We start from the raw sequence: 15,409 nt of genomic DNA on the forward strand, positions 1-15,409 counted from the left end.
AAGTACCTCTAGAAACCATTGTACTTTCACTTTTCCCCAATGTAATACCACTTGGAAAATCCTTTGTCTTTGTTTTTAGAAACAAATTGGATAACCTCAATTACCCAAGTGGTTACCTGCATCCTCCTCTGAAATCTTATTTCCAATTATTTTCATTCTCCATATTTCCCTGACAAGCCACTTTTTGTTTTCTCTTCCTTTGTTGAATCCTAAACTACTCCCAGACTCAGACCTGCTACCTTTGCTGGCAAATCTCTTTGACCCCCTACAATTAGGCAGGAGGTACAGTAGCATTAGGACAAGAATTGTTAGGATGGGAAACAGCTTCTTCCTTCAGGCTGTTAGACTACTGGACTCCCTGCTACCACCCAGGCCTCATCACGTATGAAGCATCAGTAGTGTTATACGGTTGACTTTTTAACTTTTATCATGTATGAACCTTACTATTTGTTAATTTATTTTTGGTAATATTACTTTATGTGCTACATGTGTGAGTTATTTGTGTTATGCACTTTAGTCTGGTGGAACGTTGTCTCGTTTGGTGGTATATGTATGTACTGTTGAATGCCAATAAACGAAGATTTTAAGCCTCTTTGGATCCAATAATAATCCTACTTTCCTTTGCAAATTATGGTTGGACCTACTTACCCAACTTATTTTGTACTAGTCTGTAATAAGTAAAATATATATATTTTTTCCCAATTATATCAACTGTCAATCTATCATTAACATTGCAAGTGAAGCCCCCCAATCTACAATAGCTAACTTGCACCTCATGTTTTAATTGTTTCAGTTAGTTCGATCCAGGATCCTTGTATCTAATGCTATTACCTCACTGTGTTTCTTGATGCAGCTGAAGAATTCAGGCATATAGCATTTTTCCCGAAAGTATCGTGCAGAAGAATCAGTTATTCTTTTATAAATGCATTTCACACAATCCACAGAAGTTTGTTCCGTAGCTGGCTCCTCAACACATTGATCTAACAAATATTAGTGTTTCTGCAATTTTATTGCTAATTTGGTTAACCAGTCTATAACCAAAATAAATGCACATTTAATTGAAGTATAATCTCACCATCCTTCTCTGTGGATTGTCAACTTGTCATGGTGGAGAAGCTTGTGTGGTCCTGTGATCCCGAGAGCAATGCGATCTGGAGCTATGCTCCTGGTAGGGTCACCCATGGCGGTAAGGTTGAGGCTGAGGTCCCTGACAAAGAACAATCCAACCAAGACCTCAACGGTGGAACAGGTGGACGAAGTTACTTCAAACTCAATGGCTGTGAAGGTGGATGAAGGCTGCAACAAATCCATCAGCTCCAATCGTCGTGGTTTCCGTGCCACTGGAATCAGTTGGTTGATTTGTGAAGTATTGTGTGTTTCTTGGAGTGCAACATCAAGTACACATTAAACAAATACACGCACAGTCGTCTTCACTCTGCGGGCCACTTCTTCAGAACAAAGACCATCACCCTCGACCTCGAGGGATAGCCACGACGACGACGAATCTCACCATAAGAATCTCGTCTTCAATCAGAAGTTGACGTTTTAAAACTTAAGTCAGTATAAGTAATGAAAAACTTTTGTTAATTAAAATATTTGTTATTAGCCTTATTTCTTCTTCCTTTCAAATATTGTAAAAATGAGATAGATGACTTAGTTAATAATAGGACTTGATCAATGCTGTTCTCCAGCCAGCTTCTGCTGAGTAGGCATCTTGGAGAATCTTCTTTCTTGTTGAAGCAACAAATCACAAAACAAATTCCAGGTCCTACTTGACTTGCAAGAAAAGCACAATTCTAATATTGCTTGGATAATATAGCTCAGGGAAAGTAAGCATTTATTTGCAAGAATCATAAGATTCAGCCTTTCAAATATTCAACACAAATGGACCCTGGGTTAAGACTTCAATACTATTTGCATGCTCAGGTCAATCAATTTATAATGCAAACAAGTGGTTAACTCTAATGAAATAAAGGGGAGGGAACGTCGACTCAGACCATGAGAGGCCTGCATCGTGCGAGGAGTGGCGCCCCGCACAGACTTCCAACCTGCGCCTTGTAAGGCATGAAAATGCCCGATGCAGGCATGAAGTAAAAAAAAAGTTTATGCTCCATTGACAGCTTGTACTTTTTCCTATAATAGTCATTCCAATAAACTAAAAATATACAAGATAGTTCCTAGTGGAAATCTGGGGGACTATGGGAAGAACTGGAGAAAGCCTGGCTTGGGAATCTACTGTGCCAGAAGAAATTACTCACATGGTTGAAGTGGCAAGACTACAGAGGTGCCCTGGATTAATGAATGCACTGCTGATGTTAATATACTTCCCTCACACTGACAGGCTCAGTAACTTCTCAGCACTAATGCCCCAGTGATCATAGGCACTCATTTACACAGATGCAAGTTCAACTGATGGCAGCAAATAAATCTTAAGTACATATGGTGCATAATTAAGAACACTCACTTTATTTTAAATAGAATGGAACTAGCAAGTAAATACCCTTCATAAAGTTTGGGGTGAAAATTGCATTCTGAACAAGCTTTATGTCCCAAGAATTATTGTTCAAGTATATCATTTTGGCAAAATCAATTTGGAAGGGGTTTATAAGAACAACACAGTTTATTACTGAGGTGGAGTTTTATAGAGTTATACTAGAATAGGGAATTTCAGTATCAGCTGGTTCTCCTAACAACAGAGGAAATTAAGATGTGTGTTCAAAAATTATGAAGGGTAAATAGGGATTAATTGTCTTTACTGGCAGGAGAATTGATGACTGGGTCATGCAAATATAAGTAGCACAAAAAACTCAAATTGTTATGTAGTGGATGAAACCCACTGCCTGCCTGAAATACAAGAACGCACAAAAAATAGAAACTTTCAAAAGAGAAATGGATCAACACCTATAAAATTAATTTGCAGGGTTGTGTGAGCAATAAGTTTAGTCAAATATAATGGGGGGGCGGGGAATTCGAGGGTTGATGCACAGGGAGATAGAATGTTGCTTTAGAGTCCTGATTATGTCACAACCTCGAGAAATGAGAGAAAATCTGGCCACTAGTTTTATATTCTAAATTCAATTTAGAGATACAACACATTTACAGGCCCTTCCAGCCCAACGAGACCATGCTGCCCAGATGTACCCATGTGACCAAATAAACTACCAACCTGTATGCCTTTGGATTATGTGAGGAAACAGAGCACCTCGAGGAAAACCCATGTGGTCATGGGGAAAACACGAACAGCTTACAGACAGCAGCAGGAACTGAACCCGGGTCACTGGGGCTGTGGTAGCATCATACAAACCACTAGGCTGCTGTGTTTTTACTTTACTGGTAAGCTCAGCGTAAATTTCATCAGAAAGATACCAGTGTGAAGTACATGGAGAGATTATGGGGTTATACTCCGTTGAATTTACAAGTTAATGGAGCAATGTGGTCCAAGTTACTAAGATATTTTGGGGAATTAGTAAATTACATTGAATGAAACTTCGCTAGTCAGAGAGCATATGTAAAAAATTTTGCTGAATGATAGGGGAGAAACTTGGGTTAATAGAATTATGTTATAGATGATCCAGCTTTTTCATGAAATATGGAACTGACTTGGGAGGTGGGAAAAACTTACTGCTCCTCCTACGCATTGAACTGAATGACTTTCTTCTCTGCCAGATGAAGTTGTAATTCCCAGTCAATTAGATGATTACCAAAAATAATTCTTTGGCCATACTACCAGCAGTGCACCATGGCAGCTGAATGAAATTCCTTTGCTCCAACAGGATGAATACACTTCTATTGGCTGGGAAATCATGCCCTAGAAACCCTCCCACACAGAGCATTTGGCAGCATAAGATGAGCAGCCGAAGGGTTAGACTACATGATTCAAATTGGTGGTTGGCCGGATGGTGAAGTAAATGGTGGTCAGGGAGCACACCTGAAAAATGAAAGCAATAGCAATCTCACTGTTGAGAAGGGAAGAGCTGGCAGCCAGAGAGAGTGGGAGTGGGAGTGGGGGTGGGGTAAGGCCAGGAAGGTAGTGAGAGGTTCAAGGAAATAGAGAAAGATGGTTGAGAGGAAGGGGAAGAGGCTGAGTAAAAGAAGCAGAAGGGGATAGTGTATGGACACTGCAAATGGGAGGAATAAAGAGGCAGAGGATCAGAAGTTGTGAGAATTATGGAGGAGAAAGGGCCGAGGAAATGAATGTGGCATAAAAGGTGCATGAATAATGTCCAGGTGCAACGAGTCAGAGTATAGAGGGATGATGTGCATGCATACTAGGAATGTGCAGTTTAGGCTGGTTTACAAGATGGACCAAGTGGCTTAATTCTGCTCGTATATCTTATGGTCTAACTTCAATGTACACTTCAGTGCGTTCTGACATGCTGGGAGAAAATGTTAAGAACAGACGAGGACGAAGGATTTCTTTGGAATAATAAAGGTAAAAACAACCTGACTAATTTGCTGCACATAAAAATCTGGCGCTTGCACTCAGAAAAGTCATACTTGTAGAATTTATAACCAAATTACTTTGGTAAAAACACCAAAGAATATACAAAAAAGTGATAGAATCAGTCATGGGCCTTGCAGCCCAACTGATCCGTGCCAACTAAGATGCTCATTCCAGTTTCTGGCCCTGTCACTTTCTAAATCTTTCCTATTCGCGTACCCATCCACCCATCTTTTAAAAGGTTCCTATTGTACTAGTTTCAACTACTTCCTTTGGCAGCTTCTTCTACATACACATAACCCTCTGTGTAAAAAAAAAGTTGTCCTTCAAGTTTTTGATTCCCCAGTGGAAGTGAATTCATCCTGTTGCTATATGAGATTAACATCATGTCGCAGATAAAGTGACCAATGATAGATTAGATTAGATTCAACTTTATTGTCACTGTGACAAGTACAGATACAAAGCCAATGAAATGCAGTTAGCATCTGACCAGAAATGCAAACGATAATGTTATTTATAAAATAACTGCGAATAAAAAGTAAGTGCTACGGCACACAAATATAAAAGTACTGAGACAGTACAATATGGATGCAATACTGCTTAGCACTGTGATGTGAGGTTCAGCAGGGTCACAGCCTCACAGCCTCAGGGAAGAAGCTCTTCCTGTGCCTGCTGGTGCGGAAGCGAAGGCTCCAGTAGCGCCTACCGGATGGGAGAAGAGTAAAAAGTCCATGGTTAGGGTGAGATGCATCCTTGATAATGCTTTTCGCCCTGCCCAAGCAGCGTTTATGGTAGATGTTCTCAATGGTGGGCAATTGGATGCCGATAATCCGCTGGGCAGTTTTCACTATATGCTGGAGTGCTTTGCAGTCTGATACAGGACAATTGCCATACCACACTGAGATGCAGTTGATGAGTATGCTCTCACTGGTACAGCGGTAAAAGTCCCTCAGTGTCCTGGGACAGAGGTGAGCTTTCTTGATGCTCCGCAGGAAATAAAAGGTACTGTTGCACTTTTGATCAGCATGGAGGAGTTCAGGGACCAGGTGAGATCCTCGGAAATGTGGACACCAAGGAATTTGAAGCTTGATACACGCTCCACTACAGCTCCGTTGATGTAGATGGGAACGTGATTGTGGCTCCTAGCATGCCTGAAGTCCACAATGATCTGCTTAGTCTTCTGGGCGTTAAGGGCCAGGTTGCTGTCGGCACACTACGTGGCCAGGTGCCGGACCTCGTCCCTGTAAGCAGTCTCGTCATCCCCTCTGATCAGGCCAACCACCGTGGTGTTGTCTGCGAACTTGATTATGGAGTTAGAACCATGTACAGGAACGCAGTCATGGGTGAAAAGGGAGTACAGAAGAGGACTCAGCACACAGCCTTGAGGCACGCCGGTGTTCAGGGTGAGGGTGGAGGAGGAGAGGTTGTCTAACTTAACTGATTGGGGTTTGTTAGTCAGAAAGTCCGAAGTCCAATTGCAGAGAGATGAGCTGATACCAAGTTGGCGAAGTTTGGCAATCAGCTTGGAGGGGATCACAGTATTGAATGCCGAACTAAAGTCAATGAACAGCATTCTGATGTAAGAGTTGGGGCTGTCCAGGTGGGTCAAGGCAGAGTGAAGTGCCGTGGAGATGGATCCTCTGTTGACCTGTTGGTGCGATAGGCAAATTGACAGGGGTCCAGGGTAGTGGGCAGACAGGATTTCAGATGTGATAGAACCAGTCTCTCAAAGCACTTTGCAATGATGGGGGTGAGTGCAACTGGGCAGAAGTCATTCAGGCCCGTGGCAGTGGAATGCTTCGGCACTGGCTTGATGGTGGCGATCTTGAAGCTTGTGGGGACAACTGCCTGGGCCAGGGACAGATTAAAAATGTCCATGACCCTGGCCAACTGCCCTGCACAGACTCTGAGCACACGGCCAGGTATTCCATCCAGACCAGCTGCCTTCCGTACATTCACCCTGCTCAGGGTGGTGCAAACATTGGAGGTGGAAAGTGAGAGAGGCAGTTCACCAGGTGGGAGATCCGCTTTGAGAGTGACCTCCTTGTTCTCTCGGTCAAAGCAAGCGTAGAAGTAATTGAGCTCATCAGGGAGGGAAGCAGAGCTGGAAGGGGGCACAGTACTAGGTGGTTTGAAGTCTGTAATGACCTGTGTGCCATGCCACATGCACCGGGGGTCTGAGGAGTTGAAATGATTGATTCTCTGTTTGTATGTGTGTTTAGCCTCCCGGTCTCTAGACCTGAAGGCTGAATCTCTGGCTTTGAGCAAGAGGTGAACTTATAGTCTTGACTTATTCACTTTGTTGTATGCAAAAATTTTCTTGGACAGATGACATGAATATAGATAAACCCACATTAATCATATAACAATTACAGCACAGAAACAGGCCATCTTGGCCCTTCTAGTCCATGCCGAATTCTTACTCTCACCTAGTCCCACCGACCTGCACTCAGCCCATAACCCTCCATTCCTTTCCTGTCCATATAGCTATCCAATTTAACTTTAAATGACAACATCAAACTGCCTCAACCACTTCTGCTGGAAGCTCGTTCCACACAGCTACCACTCTCTGAGTAAAGAAGTTCCCCCTCATGTTACCCCTAAACTTTTGCCCTTTAACTCTCAACTCATGTCCTCTTGTTCGAATCTCCCCCACTCTCAATGGAAAAAGCTTATCCACATCAACTCTATCTATTCCCCTCATAATTTTAAATACCTCTATCAAGTTCCCCCCCCATCAACCTCCTACGCTCCAAAGAAGCATTCTTATCCTTTAAAAAAGATGTAAGTGACCACCAGATATCTGAATGTTATTTTCAGATTTTCCTCATTTCAGTTCATTCAAGATTTTAATATGATTGACAACATCAATTTATTTTTGTCTCTTTTCCTTTATTATGATAATAGAAAACCATTTACATAAATAGCTATCAACTATAAATCCAATAACTATTATAGGCATCCGTTAGTCTCATGAGACCAAGGATTTGCGCTTTGGAAGGTTTCCAGGGCGCAGGCCTGGGCAAGGTTGCATGGAAGACTGGCAGTTGCCCATGCTACAAGTCTCCCCTCTCCATACCACCAATGTTGTCCAAGGGAAGGGCACTAGGGCCGATACAGCTTGGCACTGGTGTCGTCGCAGAGCAATGTGTGGTTAAGTGCCTTGCTCAAGGACACAACATGCTGCCTCAGCTGAGGCTCGAACTAGCGACCTTCAGATCACTAGACCGACGCCTTAACCACTTGGCTACGTGCCAACTAATCCAATAACTAAAAAAATCAAGAGTGTGTATGCTGAGACTTGACAATACAAAGCACAGTTAACTCAAAGTGAAACTGTAGTGTTTTTTGCATGAGATTAAATGTTTTCTAATAAGACGGCCATTACTTTATTGTGTAATAGCCAAAGCCTGCAGATGTTCTACTCAAAGATAGACAAAGTTTCATGTCATAAATGATATATAGCTTTGACAAATTAATTACCTTCATTTTTACTGAATATAGAAAGAATTAATAACCAACTTAAGGACAATAGATTTTATAGTAATGGTGGCCACATTCAAGCCTATCTTTGAGGGAGATAAGGAAGTTGGAATAAGCTAAGGCATCATGCTAATTATGGAGCTTGTAAGAAGGAAATTAGCTAAATTGTAACATTACCTCCTGCGAGGAGTACTCTCATGAATTTCTGCAATCTACACTATAACAAGCCAATAATGAATGTAGTGCTCTGCAGTTTGAAAATAGCTATTTACATAGCAGTTGCATCAGTACTTCAATCCTAAACTCTGGAACTTGCTGAATTTCTCAATCCTTCTTACCGCTTTCAGACTTTCCTCAGAACCCAAACTTTTGACCAGGCTTTAAGTTTATCCTAAAGTCTCTTCACTTGGTAACTCTTCTTCTGTCAAGGATTTGGTAATGTTTTACAATACTGAAATCTTATAAATACACATTATTGTACTAGGTGTTACACAAGTAGAGTTCCTGCTTGTCTCGTATTTGATGAAGAATTTCTCCTTTCTGTACTCAGCCTATTAATACAAGTGCAAGTTAGCTTAAGCTTCTAATCCTTGGTTCCTATGTACTCGAGGGCTGTTGCTGAAATTTAACAAGTGAAAGTTGAATACGATAGGGTCTTTTAAGAGACTCCTGGATAGTTTACATGGAGCTTAGAAAAATAGAGGGCTATGGGTAACCCTAGGTAATTTCTAAGATAAGGACATGTTCGGCACAGCTTTGTGGGCCGAAGGGCCTGTATTGTGCTGTAGGTTTTCTATGTAAGCCATGTTCTTTACCAGAACAACATATGATTCTCAACTTTTGCCAATTAAAATAATTCTATCATGTCAACAACTCAATACCAAGATCCTGCAAAGAGGCAAAGGAGGTCCTTGTGTTGGCTGAACCATCAAAGTTTAGATGTGCCTTAAAGGCTAAACTGGAATTTAGACTTTTTTGCTGCAGAATAAAATCAAATTAATTTTCATCTTTAATCTGTTGGATATTGAAAACTATTGTCATGAAATATGAGGTCTATTTGGTCACATTCTTAGACACAAATAAACACCTAGAAAATAAAAAGTCTGTTAATCAACTTGTTAGAAAAACAATGATAGGCAAAAATGGTGGTCTTGCCAACAATATTAATAACCAGAGGATGAATTAACTCAAAAAGGTAACAGTGAACTCACCTCTAAGACGCAGTACCATAGTAAGGTCTGTAGGGTAATGTAGTTGGTGAAAACGTACATCACTCATAACCACCAACACTGAGTTGGGGTTCACTTTAAGAGGCTGGTCTGATATGATGACATAATTATGTTAAGTTTTTTACTGCGCTTTTATGTTCAGTGTTTGGAGAACAATAAAGGAGTTTGTTATGGTTTTCTTTAAACTTAAAATGCCTCATGCAGATTTATTAGTGAAAATTTACACATCTACCCACTTTCACTGCATCTTGTTGGATAGTCAACAGATCAGGTTGGTGAATACAGTGCAATTTCCTCAATAAAATTCAATGCCATTCAAAATACTGTCAGAAAAGTCTTGGCTCTCTAGGATCGAGAATTATTCCCAAATGAATTTTATTCATGGATAGTTCAATGGAAAAGGTGATGAAACAAATATGCAAGATCTAAGAAGAATTAGGTTAAACAGACTTTTACTCATTGTGTTTCTGAGGACACACACAGGGAGACAATATTTCCTTAAAAATCAGCTATGCCTCAGCTCATAGCTTTCTCATTTCAATTAGTAAGGTGCAGTTGGGGGAAGGTCCTGATAGAAATATACAAAATTATGAGGCATAAAGGAGGAATTTAGAGCATTTACCAGCATTTGATGAATGCATTAAAGGGAGTAACCCTGCGATGGAAATCAGGCTCAAAATAACAGTCTGAGATGTTAAAAGGAATATTTTTATGTTAAAAGATGGTATTAATCCTAGGGACCTCTTCTGAGACTTCATGTTTATTGAAGCAATCGATAGCCTAGAGATTAATGACATAGACCCATTTTACTCATGTTAGCCAAAAGCAGCAGACAAACCAACTAATCCCCTCCCCCCCCCCCACTTCCTGTAGCCCTGATCGCTATAGCACTTCAAATGGTAATTAAATCTGATGGGGATCTTGTCTCATTGGTCCTTCAGAACACCAGCCGCACAACGGGTGAAACAAAGAACTTCCTCATCTTCCCCTCTAATACTTCCTCTATTGTGTATTTAATACTTGAGTAATATTGTAAGTGACATACGTCATTACGCCACGCCCAAGTGTGTGCCTCGCAAAAGTACAAACAAAGTTTAGATGCATCTCTCCGGTTCCCTTTTTTTTTTCTTTCAATTAATTTGATGTTTTGGAGTTACAGATGATTTTAAAGCTGTTCCTCTTGTCCTTAACCTCTCTATCAGAAACAGGTTCATCCTATTTACAGGCAGTGCCCAGGTTACAGCGGGGTTCCACTGGAGTTCAGGCACTGGGTTTCAACCTGAAACTGCTCCCCTCCCCCACTCCTCCCGCCAACTCCACAGATGCAGACCCACTGCCCGCTGGATTCCTCCAGCAGACTCCTTGCTGCTCCAGATTCCAGCTTTTCCAGTTTCTTGTATCTCTATTCCTGAGAACTGTTCACAACCCAGACTGTTTGTGAAGATGGAAATGAACAAAAACTGTGCAGTAGAGGATCACAGAAACAGTAGTGATGGAAGAACAAGTGCAGGAAGCGTGTTGGCGTCACTGAATCAGTGAGTGAACAAATTAACAATGTTCCCAGCTCTTCTGCTAGCTTGACCTAACTGTTACTGATTCAGGGGAGGGGGTAAAAGTGACCTGTTCCAACCTGTAACCCCATCTGTCTCAAAGACCTCCAAAACATTTGTTCATATGTACAGGATGACAGTAAGTCAAAGAGTTGTGGAAGACTTGTACTTCATTTAAGACTCATAACTTTGTGTACTTTATATGCTTGGCAACTCCTCTCCCAAGGCTTCCTCTATCCTAAAAGGAAAACACCACAAGGACTTTCTCATCACTAATATTTTTTACAGGCTAGCAACATCCTCATAAATCTCCTCTGCACGCCTTCTGGCAGAATTGTATCCCTCCTGTAATGACCAGAACTGTAAAGAGTGTGCCAGCTGTGGTCTAATTGCTGTTTTATAAAAGTACCAGAAGGAACTGCTTGGTCCTATATCTATGTCATAAGCAAATCCCTCGAGAGCACAGATCCTGAAGTCAACTGGATATGCATTCTGAGATCCCTCTGATCCTCTACACATCTTATCCCACCATTCATCATGTATGCCCTTGACTTGTTTACTATGCATTGCCTCACACTTCCAAGATTGATTTTCATTAACCACTTTGTAGCCCAGCTAACTATTCCACTAAAACTTTTTTTTAATAACATGAAACTTTTCACTCACCATTAACTTACAATTTTGGTATCCATTTACAAACTTAAGTTACTATTAAGTTAAATAGTAACTTAATCACTATTTAATTAAATATACTTCATTTGTATAAAGTTACGAAGCATCCGTTTTTAACTTAATACAAGTAACATTGCTATTACCATTTGGTTGAATCATTGAATATACCACAAAAGTAAAAGCAAGGGACACAACACTGAACCACACCATGCAGCCTTCCAATCACAAATTCCTGTTGATCATTAATATACCGGAGCACCTCTGCTCACATTTGGGGGACTCAAACATTTGCTTGTATTTAGGTAAAAAAAAATGGTGCATTAATAGAATATACACTCTTCAGCAAACAGACACACGTGTATTTTTCAGCAGCTATGCAGATTTTAACATCTGCCATTAACTTCCAAATCATCATCCACTTGAAACATAAGCCCCATGCTAAGAGATTGCCCTTTCCTTTCTAGAGGGGCCACACCTTCTAGAACATTATTGCTTATTTTTCTATGTTGTTCAATTTCCAGCTATTGGCAGCTTCTTATACAACACCATCAAATAAATTCCAATTCACACTCGTACTCTTGTTCCAATACTATTGCTAATAAACTTACTACCATTCTTAGAAATAGTATTCATTTCCCCTGGAATTCTATCTTTTGCTCATAACATGGAGCTCAGTAACTTCATGTTAACCATGTACTCAGTTATCCATTTTAAAAATAAAAATAGGGGTATTAGTGCACGTGAAAAGGACAGTTGAGTTGACTCTTCAAACCTAGTCTCTTAAATCAGATTATTCTGCTGAGAATCTAGAATGATAGCATGGCGTATCTTTTCAGGATTAGCATGCCTGCATTTTATCACAATTCCACGATTGATGTTCAGACCTACAGCCCTTTCTGATGTTACCATCCAATGAGACTGCATATTCTTTTTTCTGTAGTAAGCTGTAATTCTTTCTTTGGGATGCTTTATCATATCACTACAAGATTGTTGCCTTCTCCATTAAACAGTTTGCAGTTTTCATTTCCTCCCACATTCCACGTATTTGGAATATCAATGCTCAAGACCAGCTATGCATTTCAAACAGTCTTTTTTTAAATATTAGAATTCCAGCTTTGACAGCTTCTTTCTCCATACTCTCCCCCCCAACTTTTCAACAAAGATCATGTTTTCTTTCTTTCTCCCACTGAAAGGGGTTTATATATATCTGCAACACCTTCATTCAGATATTTGGAAACCCCATAAAAAAATCTCAATTATTCAGGTCCAAAACTCTACCAATACATTTTTAGATGGTTGGATTTATTCATACAAGATCAAAGCACTGTGCATGAAAGGTCCAATCATGATATGGAAGCACGAGCATCACCATGGCAGCAGTGTGCAGAGATATACCCTATCAAACTGCTATCAAATTCCACTCACATTTCAGAGGCTCCAGCGTTTTACTGGGACATGACAAGCGCTGTGAAGGTGGGTTCTGTGTTCGCTGAAGACAGGCCAACATGATGGAGGAGCTGCGTCTATTCCCACAGTCAACGCCCTCAACTATCACACTGTTAAATGGAAAAAGGAAAAATAAAAAATGGTTACTTTTGTTTTAAAGAAAATATAATACTTAATGATGTAGTACACAAACTAATATTGGCATGACATTATTTTTGAAGGCAAGGGTACGAGGGCTAATTAATTCCATACAATCTCAAACTGATCGAAATTCCTGTTGAACCCATTTAGTTGATAGCATCATTATAGAATACTGCATTTTAATTCAAGAGATGTCTGGATTTTAATCTCAGACTCCATAAATTTACTAGTTGTTCCAATCAGAAATAAATTAAGCTGCAAATATTTCATACATAAAGCAGCCCAAAAGCAGTTCCACATGTGAAGGCCTTAGAAGTTTTTCCAGGTATTACAGAAAAAAGCCTTCAAATATTAGCTTAGTTATGATCCACTGCATAATCTTTGAAAAGACCAGTGGTTTCATTGTTACACTTCTCTTAAATAACGAATAGATTCAACTAGCTACCCTTGATACCTTGATAAATCTACCTCATAGATATCTTCTAAAGCAGCTTCCCAGGAAGGAAGACTACTTCTTTTCACTGTAGTTTTGTGGGACCTTAAGTGGCTCATTACATTAATGTGCTCCTTCACAGATGAAGCAGTTGGTGGCTGAATAGGTGGTATGCTCCTTCTGCCATTCACACAGAGAATCTGCACGATCCCGATGTAGGAGTTCCAAAGTTCTCAATACCATCCCCATTACCTTGACCTTCATTGCTATAAATCTCAATTCCCTAGCCTAGTGGTCCCCAACCACTGGGCCATGGACTGGTACAGGGCCGCAAAGCATGTGCTACCGGGCCGCGAGAAAACGATATCATTTGGCGATATGAGTCAGCTGCAACTTTCCTCATTCCCTGTCACGCACTGTTGAACTTGAACGCACACGAGGTCATTATGCACGCGTCATCCATGTCAGCACGGGAAGAAGATCAACTCCGAGCTTGCAAATGATGGCGGGCTGAAAAGCATATTTGACATAACATCTCTGCTGGCATTCTGGATCAAAGTCAAGGCTAAATATCCTGAGATAGCCATGAAGGCACTGAAAACTTTGCTTCCATTTCCAACCTATCCCTGCGAAGCGGGGTTTTCTGCAATGAATGCAATGAAAACTAAATTGCAGAATAAACTGGACATAAGGAACCCCCTTCGAGTATCGCTGTCTCCCATCAACCCTTGATGGGACCGTCTTGTTGCAAGGAAACAAGCCCAGGGCTCCCACTGATTCAGCGATATTGGTGTGTTGTAATGATTTTATATGTTCATACGAGGAAAATATGCGCTGTGTGTTTAATATTAAATTCATTAGATAAAACCTTTTAGAAACGAAATTGAGTGTATCAGCCACTTATAAGCATAGTTCCCCTCTAAGCTGTGCGTGTGCACACGTTTTTCAACCAGCGCACAAAGGAAACTGATGAGCGCATGAAAGGTTAGTTACCTAAGATAATGCAGTAATTAATAATTATACTTATTGAAAGTAATCTTTTAGTTAACTGTTTCTGTTAACTAGTTAGTCGGTTTTTCAAATACCACAATGCACGTCACTAATTTACGTCACCTCACCTATCCTGTTCCAGTTTGTACAGCTGCATCACGGTGACAGCCATGTTTGGACTGTGTTCCTATCGTACAGTTTACAAAGATCTGTTTCAAATCCTGTAGATAGCTTACTAAGTTTTTATTGGAAAAAGTATTGATTCACTATGTCAAATTCAAAAGAAGCGAAGGGTGTGAAGTGCAAAAGAACTGCAAATTTGTTTAAAGTTGAATGGCTTAACAAAATAGTAGAAACTGCTACACCAAAAGCACATGAGGTCATGAACGTTCAGCTACAAGAAATATTTATGTATGATTTGGAAACTGGAGTAATCTGTTTGTATTGTCGTGATGCGAAAGTTGCTGGAGAATTTGCTAGTGGAAAGAAGTGGGATGATATTTGGAAACTTGACTTTTTGAAGCATCACTTGGCAAGTAAATCACATTTGGATGGTGTACAAAAGCTCAGGCAACAGAACCCGTCATTACCCATTACAGGAGTGCTATGCATGAGTCATAGCATAGCCATGCATGAGTTATGCATAAATGATATGAGTCAGCTGCACCTTTCCTCATTCCCTGTCACACACTGTTGAACTTGAACTTAGGGTTGCCAACTGTCCCATATTTGCCGGGACATCCCGTATATTGGGCTAAATTGGTTTGTCCCATACGGGACCGCCCTTGTCCTGTATTTCCCCTGCTAAGGTAGGGCGTTCCTATGAAACCTTTCGTGCCGAAATACTGTAAAGCGAAGAAGCAATTACCATTAATTTATATGGGAAAAATTTTTGAGCGTTCCCAGACCCAAAAAATAATCTACCAAATCAATACCAAATAACACATAAAACCTAAAATAACACTAACATATAGTAAAAGCAGGAATGATATGATAAATACACAGCCTATATAAAGTAGAAATA

At 40.4% G+C, this 15,409-nt stretch overlaps 1 protein-coding gene across 1 annotated transcript in view; it reads right to left on the minus strand.

Annotated features, from left to right (window-relative positions):
• The window catches only part of fam222aa (family with sequence similarity 222 member Aa), a 215,570-nt gene that overhangs the window by 33,762 nt on the left and 166,399 nt on the right, over window positions 1-15,409 (minus strand). The window contains exon 6 of the mRNA XM_072247685.1: window positions 12,801-12,931. Coding sequence (XP_072103786.1) covers window positions 12,801-12,931 — 131 coding nt within the window. The remainder of the gene's footprint in view (window positions 1-12,800; window positions 12,932-15,409) is intronic.

Source organism: Mobula birostris, chromosome 31 (assembly GCF_030028105.1).
Source record: "Mobula birostris isolate sMobBir1 chromosome 31, sMobBir1.hap1, whole genome shotgun sequence".
Lineage (NCBI taxonomy): Eukaryota > Metazoa > Chordata > Chondrichthyes > Myliobatiformes > Myliobatidae > Mobula > Mobula birostris.